General features: G+C 46.6%; 1 protein-coding gene across 1 annotated transcript in view; it reads left to right on the top strand.

Moving 5' to 3' along the window:
• Positions 1-517: 517 nt before the first annotated feature.
• PARP4 (poly(ADP-ribose) polymerase family member 4) overlaps positions 518-9070 on the top strand; it is a 117184-nt gene continuing 108631 nt past the window's right edge. Inside the window, exons 1-2 of the mRNA XM_075066109.1 lie at positions 518-727; positions 3434-3566. Coding sequence (XP_074922210.1) covers positions 573-727; positions 3434-3566 — 288 coding nt within the window. The 5' untranslated portion in view covers positions 518-572. The remainder of the gene's footprint in view (positions 728-3433; positions 3567-9070) is intronic.

Raw genomic sequence — 9070 nt, 5'->3', positions numbered from 1 at the left:
ATATCAGGTAAAAATACCTGGTCAGATTCGACTGATTTTGGAAATGTGTGTGTGGAAGTAAAATGCAAACCCTTTTGTGTTAATCCTTAATAGCAAGCTGAGTCCCCAAATAAAGCTGCCTGCTTGGAACAGGACATAGTTGCTTGATGAGTGATACTCTTGTGCTTTTATTATTTCTATAAAACGAATACAACAAACATGTATTTGGGTCACTAGCTAGGGGGAGGATTTTGCTGTCTGAATTGAAGTCTCTCCCTATGGGGATGGGTGGAGAAGAATCTGTAATAGAGGCAGAGAGAGTAAAATCATCTCCACCCACCAACAGAACAAAAGAAACAGCGACTGAAAACCCAGCCCGGCAGCCCCAGTATTGTGGTGTCCCCTCTGTATTCTCCAGAGGGATGAAACAGGGGCGGCTGGATTCAGTTTCCTAATCCCTGAAAGGTCCCCCAAAGTTCACTTGCACTGTCAATATCGCCGTCTACTTCCAGCGCCTGCGGAGACGGCTGCGGCTGCCCAGTAGGAGCACCTGCTTCGTGTTCAATTCGGTTGATCGTCTGGTTCGCAGTCAAATGCTCTCTTTTGTGCCATTTGGACGGGCGTTTCCCTTTAGTACTTTTGGAACCGGAGAACATTCCACCCCCTCCAGTTATTTACACGCAGCCTCTGTCACGCATCTTTGCAGATCCCGGAAGATCCCTCTAGGCAGAGAGCTCGCTCCCAGCAGGTAAGTTTGTCTCACTCTCTAACACTAGATTTTAGTCTAGGGATGAACTCGGGTGCTTCTTTACATCTATATATAGAGTTGTGTTTCTTATTTAGGTTGCAGACGAATAAGGGGGAAGGTGAGGGAGAATGAAATCTTTCCTCCCCTTGGATTTGCACTTCCTTCTCTGTTTACTGGGTGTTTCAGATGTTAACTGTATTTACAGGCCTCATCTCTTTAAGAAACTTCTCTCTTTTCTAGTTGAGCCGTGAGTAGTTTGACAGAGAAAGTGTAACACGGAATGCCCTTTAAGGTGCTTTTCTGGGAATTATTGCCATCTGTTTGGGTTGTTTCTTGAATTGCAAGATCAGATCTGGGTGGCTAGACTGACATTTTGTAATTATTTTCATTTACTTTAAACTCTAGAAAATCTCATTGTTCTGGCTGCACAGATACAGTACATTATTTTTCTAAGTCAGTATGACATCAAACTTTAAAAGGGGGTTGCAGGCCAGAGTCTATTCTAGAGGTTATATCAGGGGTAGGCAGCCTATGACACAGCTCCTGAGCTGATTTTTCAGTGACACTGATTCACACTGCCTGAGTCCTGCCACCGATTCAGGGGCTCTGCATTTTAATTTAATTTTAAAAACCTTATTTACTTTACATACAGCTATAGTTTAGTTATATTATAGACTTATAGAAAGAGACCTGTATAGTAATACATTGAAATGTATTACTAGCATGCAAAACCTAGAATTAGAGTGAATAAATGAAAACTCAGTATACCACTTGTGAAAGGTTGCCGACCCCTGGGTTATATTGAGAAAATTCTCTTTTTGGCAACTGTACATTCTCAGAGCGGGATTTGAGATGATCTGTGGAAACTGTGTTCAACTCCAGTTTAGGTTCAGTCTAGGGTTTCAGTCTGGCAGTGCTGAAATTATATGACTATTCACATCAAAGGGACCAAAATGCTCTATTGATCTTATAAGATTTTTACCACTTCAGTTCATCTCAGATTTCCACTCACTCATTCCAGCTTCTTCAACAAATGGACAGTGGTTTAACTATGCAGTACTGATTCATCACTGGAGCGCAGTCCATCCTGTACAGTTAATGAAGCAGAAACAGTATGGATGAAGTAGCATGTGATCATAATGTATACACACAAAGAAGCTCAATTAAGGTTGTTTGGGCAACCTTGATTTGGGCACATCCTAACTTCTGAGACCTTGACTTTGCAAACATGTTGTTCTTTTAATGTAGTTTTTTTGTGTGTAATGTGACAAAGTGGAAATTTTTCATAATATTTTGTGTGAATATCATGTGTATTTCAGTTTCCCCTATGTGTTACATGCTTAACTAGATGGTGGAAAAAGGTTGTTTACTCCTTCATAGACCCAGAAATTCAGGTGTGACTGATGCCTAGCTGTCTGGGGCCTGGGGCAAACATTTGCCTGATCATCTGGAGAACAAAGGGCTAAGGAGGATGGATGGCCAGGTGTCAAGGTTTGCCTGGGAACAAGAACAAAGGACTGCAGTGGGGTTGTTAAATGTGGGCTGCAGAAAGCAGGAGACACTTCTGGACTGGCACTTGAGGGTGGGTCAGAGAGGGCTCTAGTTCTGGTCTGACCCAGAGGGACTTTGTTGTAACTTTCTATTCTCCACGCTAACTAAGGTCGTATAATAAACCCTTCTGTTTTTACAACACTATCTGAGAGTCACTCCAGAATGAGGAAGTCAGGTGTGCATTGCTCCCTTTGGGTGTGTAAGTCTTCCCCAGGTGTATAATTCAGGTGGACTCGCTGAGAGGAGCTCATGGTGTGAAACAAGAGTGCTGAAGGCTCTGAGGTTCAGTCCCAGGAGGTGGTAAAGCCAAGGGGTTTATCTGAGTGAAAGAGTGTGACCCTAAGGGAGTTGACACATAGATGGGGATCATTCCAGCAACTGTTCCAGAGCTGTTTGAGAATACTGGACCTGTGTATCTGTGACAAATGTATAGTGTCTCTGCCTATAAATGGAAATGTATATAAGATTAAATATGGAATTTGTAGAGCTCTGCAGATTTGCGGATATCTTTTTTATATCTGCAGACCATGTTTGTGGATCACTGATTAGATGCGGATAAAAAAAATTTATCGCCGCAGGACTCTAGGAATTAGAGTGACCAGATGGGATGAAGAAAATATCAGGACACATGGGAGGAGGAAGGAGGAGTCCCATTGGCGGAGTGGGCTGGGGAGGAAAACAGAGTCGCACTGGCAGAGCAAAAAAACCCCAAACATCAGGCAGGACGCAGGACAAATGCCTAAATATCAGGACGTCTGGTCACCCTAGTAGTAATTTCCATGTACTGTAATGCTGTTGTATTGGTAAGAGACAGAGTCATTTTAACCTTGTCTAAATAAGAAAATTGCCCACTGCTAATAACAGATTTGAGCAGCAGGTGCAGCTGAACTGTTTTATAACATGATTTATCTGCAAGTCTAGACCAAGCCAGACACTGTTCAGCAGCATTTCAGAAACTATGGTTAAAACCAATTCAGAGTGGCCCCTTGATGGATCTGAAAAGAGTATTAATAACAGTGGAATCTTTTTAAATGTCCCTACTGTAGACAAGGCTGTAATGTTTGGTGATAGGTCACTTGGGTGGGGTATGGTATCCAAAGAAATTCTGGAAGTTTTGTGAATTAAAACACTTTGTTTTGTTTTGTTTTTTAATAGGATGACTGTGGCAATCTTTGAAAACTGTGTGTTCTTTCTTAAAGTGAAACATTTACCCATTCAGGAGAAGAATAGACTGAGAACATGCATTAGAGAAAATGGCGGAATAATTTATTTTGTGCTAAATCATGAGGTATGTTTCACCCCCTCCACCCCAATGAATACTGAAGAAGGTTAACTTTTGCCTCTGGCAGAAAAATCAAAACTGGTCCAGATAGAGTGAGCGAGAGAGCTTTCATATATCAAATTTTAATGTAAATACACCTCTATCCCGATATAACGCTGTCCTCGGGAGCCAAAAGATCTTACCGCATTGTAGGTGAAAGCACTTTATCAAACTTGCTTTGGACTTTGATTGACATACACTGATCCCCAGCTCTCTGGTCCCCAGCTAGTTTTCAGAGCTCTTACAGCCCATACTCTAGGCTGAAGGGCCAGCATGATGGCAGCTGTGACCACAGCAGGTCTGAGTTATACAGCGGCTACCCCTGGACTGTTTGCTGCAATCTCGCTCTAAGCAGGGAGCAGGGAAGTCCTGTTTTCCTGCCCCTGGCAATCCTCCCACGGAAGTGCTCAGTCTCTGTCCTCTCCCCCCTCCCTTCTGGGAAAGGTGGCTCCTTGGTCCTGCCTCCCTGCTGAGGGCTGCACCGGTTAGCCGCAGCCTTTGCTGCGTGGACAGCAGGGACTGTGTGGCCTGACTCCTCGATGGGGAGCTGGGCCCTTTAGGGTGAGCAAGGCTCGGGCGGGGCGCTGCGCTGGTGGCTCCCGTGTCTCTCCTGCTGTGCCCTTCTGCTCCACCCCACCGCCGCTGCCACCCCAGATCGCCAGTAGATGCGGGAGCCAGGTGAGGCTGGCCCTGTGGGTGGCCGCTTCAGAAGCGTGTCCAATATGGTGGCAAAACAACGAGCTCTGTGCAGGTAGAGACGAGTCCACTCGCATGTCCCAGCGCCTTGCCATGGAGGGCTGACGGGCTGTTGCCTAGAGGACTCCACTCCAGGGGAGGGTTGTTGGCTTGCGCACTGGGAGTTGTTAGCTGAACTGTGCTGCCAAGCAGCACCGTTGTCTTTCTCTTAGCCAACAGTGGCCCAGCCCCGCCCACCAGAGCGCTGCTTTACCGCTTTATATCCAAATTCGTGTTATATCGGGTCGCGTTATATCAGGGTAGAGGTATGGTTCTATTTATCAGTGCAGTTGTAATGTATCTATCACTGTAATCTCTAGGTGTCACATAAAAATTAAGAGCAATATCCTTTCTGTCCACAAAAAGACCATATGTTCCACCTTTACTTTTTTTTACTGTGTCATTTTTGATGGCAGTCTTTTTCCAGGAGAAAAATTACCAGGCTATTATTCTTCTCCTTATCAGGTCTTGCATTAGGTCTTAGTTGTGTTTTTATTTAGATTAGTATAGAATCATAGAATATCAGGGTTGGAAGGGACCTCAGGAGTTCATTTAGTCCAACCCCCTGATCAAAGCAGGACCAATCTCCAACTTAATCATCCCAGCCAGGGCTTTGTCAAGCCTGACCTTAAAAACCTCTAAGGAAGGACATTCCACCACCTCCCTAGGTAATCCATTCCAGTGCTTAACCCCCCTCCTAATGGAAAAAGTTTTTCCTAATATCCAACCTAAACTTCCCCCACTGCAACCTGAGACCATTACTCCTTGTTCTGTCATCTGGTACCACTGAGAACAGTCTAGATCCATCCTCTTTGGAACCCCCCTTCAGGTAGTTGAAAGCAGCTACATATCCCTCCTCATTCTGCTCTTTGCAAGATAATCCCAGTTCCTCAGCCTCTCTCTATGTCATGTGCTCCAGACGCCTAATCATTTTTTGCCCTCTGCTGAACTCTTTTCCGTTTTTCCACACCTTCTTGTAGTGTGTATGCTCAAACTGGACTTCAGAGTAATCCAGATGAGGCCTCACCAATGTCAAATTGAAGGGGAATGAATATGTCCTCAATTGCTGGCATAGCCCTACTTAACAGAAAAATCGGTAGCCTTTTGCAAAAGGCACATCTGTCGACTTCATTCCAGCTTCTCTCACTGTAACCCTAGGTCCTTTCTGCAGAATGCTGCTAGGCATTTGGTCACTAGTCTGTAACAGTGCATGGGAATCTTCGCATCTAAGTGCAGGACTCTACAGTTGTTTTGTTGAACCTATCAGATTTTTTGTCTAGAGTCCCTAATTGTCTAGGTCCCTCTGTATCCTGTCCCTACCTCCAGGACTACCACTCTCCATAGTGTCGTCAGCAAACTTGCTGAGGTGCAGTCCCACACATCCTCACAGATCATTAATGAAGATGGTTGAAAAAAATCGGCCCAGACCACCTTGGGGCATCCGTTGATACCACTGCCACTAGACATGGAGCCATATGATCACTACTTGTTTGAGTCCCATGATCTAGCCAGCCTTTCTATGCCACCTTAATAGTCCATTCTCCAGCCCATACTTCTTTTTAAACGACCTCTGGCAGAATACTGTAGGAGACCATATAAAAAGTTTTTTTGCTGAAGTCAAGAGGAATAAATATGTCACGGCTTTCCCCTCATCCACAGAGTCATTATCTCGCCATAGAAGGCATAGGTTGTCAAGGCATGACTTGCCCTTGTGAATCTGCTGACTGTTCTGATCAAAAAACTTCTCTCCTCTAAGTGCTTTTCAGATTGATTCCTTGAGGACTGCTCCATTATTTTTCCAGGACTGAGATGGGCCGACTGCCTGAGTTCCCCGGATCCTCCTCCTTCTCTTTTTTAAAGATGGGTACTACATTAGCCTTTTTCCAGTCATCTGGGACCTCCTTCTATTGCCATGAGTTTTCAAAAATAATGACCAACGGCTCTGCAATCAAATCCACCAACTCTTTTAGCACCCTCGGATGCATCGCATCCAGCCCCACGGACTTGTGCTTGTCTAGCTTTTCTAAATAGTCCTGAACCATTTCTTTCTCCACAGAGGGTCACCTCCTCCCCATGCTGTGCTGCCCAGTGCAGCAGTCTGGGAGCTGACCTTGTTTGTGAAGACAGAGGCAAAAAAAGCATTGAGTACAATAGCTTTTTCCACAACCTCTGTCACTAGGTTGCCTCCCTCATTCAGTAAGGGGCCCACACTTCCCTTGACTTCTTCAGGTATGTTAGCAACAAGAAGAAAATCTTTCTGGTTACTCTAACATCTCTTGCTGGCTGCAACTCCAAGTGTGATTTGGCCTTCCTGATTTTACTCCTGCATGCCTGAGCAATATTTTTATACTCCTCCCTGGTCATTTGTCCAATCTTCCACTTCTTGTAAGCTTCTTTTTTGTGTTTAAGATCAGCAAAAATTTCACTATTAAGCCAAGCTGGTCACCTACCATATTTACTATTCTTTCTACACACCAGGATGGTTTGTTCCTGCAACCTCAGTAAGGATTCTTGAAAATACGGCCAGCTCTCCTGGACTCCTTTCCCCCTCATGTTATTCTCCCAGGAGATCCTGCCCATCAGTTCCCTGAGGGAGTCGGGCTGCTTTTCTGAAGTCCAGGGTCCTTATTCTGCTGCTCTTCTTTCTTCCTTGTATCAGGATCCTGAACTCGACCATCTCATGGTCACTGCCTCCCAGGTTCCCATCCACTTTTGCTTCCCCTACTAATTCTTCCCTGTTTATGAGAAGAGCTCTGCCCCTCATTGGTTCCTCCAGCACTTGCATCAGGAAATTGTCCCTACACTTTCCAAAAACTTCCCGGATTGTCTGTGCACCACTATATTGCTCTCCCAGCACATATCAGGGTAATTGAAATCTCCCATGAGAACCAGGGCCTGCAATCTAATAACTTCTGTTAGTTGCTGGAAGAATGCCTCGTCCACCTCATCCCCCTTGTCTGGTGGTCTATAGCAGACTCCCACCACGACATCACTGTTGTTGCTCACACTTCAAAACTTAATCCAGAGACTCTCAGGTTTTTCTGCAGTTTCATACCAGAGCTCTGAGCAGTCATACTGCTCTCTTACGTACAATGCAACTCCCCCATCTTTTCTGCCCTGCCTGTCCTTCCTGAACAGTTTATATCCATCCATTAAAGTGTTCCAGTAATGTCAGTTATCCCACCAAGTCTCTCTTATTCCAGTCACATCATAATTCCTTGACTGTGCCCAGGGGCAGCTCTAGACATTTCGCCACCCCAAGCAGGGCAGCATGCCGCGAGGGGCGCTTTGCCAGTCGCCGGGAGGGCAGCAGGCAGCTCCAATGGACCTCCTGCAGCCGTGCCTGCGGAGGGTCCGCTGGTCCCGCGGCTTTGGTGGACCTCCCACAGGCGTCCACCGGAGCCGTAGGACCAGCGGACCCTCCACAAGCACACCTGTGGGAGGTCCACCGGAGCCGCGGGACCAGCGGACCCTTCGCAGGCACACCTGCGGGAGGTCCACCGGAGCCACCTTCCGCTCTCCTGTGACTGGCAGAGCACCCCCCATGGCATGCCGCCCCAAGCACGCGCTTGGCGTGCTGAGGCCTGGAGCCGCCCCTTACTGTGCCAGGACTTCCAGTTCTTCTTCGAGAGATGTCCCTGTGGGTGCTCCACTCTAGGTGTTGGTGCGCTCCTGCGCCTTTGATTGGAGATTTCTGCAGCAGTACTCGTTCCGGCCACGCATGCTCAGAGCCTGGCCCCTGCTCTGAGTATACCTCTAGTGAGCATACGCGGCCGGTTCCCTCAGTTCCTTCTCTACCGTCCCCGGCTTGAGACGGAGCTTAGCAGACTCCTTAAAGAATTTCTTTCCTCATCTTAAAATAACTTGTAGTTAGACAGTTTCTTGTTAGTTAGTTGTTAGTTAGTGTTACTAACCCTTTTTCTACTGTTTAAAAAAAAAAATTGTTCTCTCAGCCACTTCAGATATGCCTGGCTCCACAGGCTTTAAGCGCTGCTCCTCCTGTAAGGATGCTATCCCTCTGTCCGATGGACATTCACAGTGCATAAAATGTTTGGGGGAGACCCATATTCCCCAAAAATGTACTCACTGTACTAAACTAAGCTCCAGGGCGAAAAAGGACAGGGAGCTAAAACTTAAACTTATTCTACTTCAAAAATCCCTAGGATCTGCCTCAGACCCTGGCGCAGACTCTGCCTCCGCTCACCGACACAGCTCTCCCACTTCTAAAAAGCAGAAGAAAGCAGCAAAACAAGGACACCTTCTGTCAAATTCAAAAGAAACCCTTAGACACAAACCTTCTCCGGTCGGAGTCTCCTTACCGGTACTCCTCTGCCTGAGCACTTCTGATGAGCCGGGCTCCTCCGGCACCGCATTAAACCTGCCTGTGCTTTCGGCGGCAGCACAAAGTTCTGGTGCTGAGGCCACAGGCTTTCAGTTGCCTGCCTCGATTATGGCACTTACCGGCACCATGATTAACACAGTGCCGACATATCAGGCCCCCCAGAGGCACTGCAGCCTGCTATTAATAGTGCGGCACCGACTCCAGCACCAGCATTAACAGCACTACTTGGCATGGAGCCAAGACTAAGAACTCCGGTGCAAGCCCGGGTTCCCTCACAGCAATTCTATCAGCCTTCTCCTTCACCTTCAGCTGCCTCAGTGCTGCCATTTACCCAGTCAAGTGACCTCTTAGTGTCACCTACGCTGCAATCACCCTTCCTTAGAGACTGCTTCTC

Source organism: Chelonoidis abingdonii, chromosome 1, assembly GCF_003597395.2.
Source record: "Chelonoidis abingdonii isolate Lonesome George chromosome 1, CheloAbing_2.0, whole genome shotgun sequence".
Classification (NCBI taxonomy): domain Eukaryota; kingdom Metazoa; phylum Chordata; order Testudines; family Testudinidae; genus Chelonoidis; species Chelonoidis abingdonii.
Note: the sequence above shows the minus strand (reverse complement) of the source record. Positions and strands in the feature narration are given on the sequence as shown.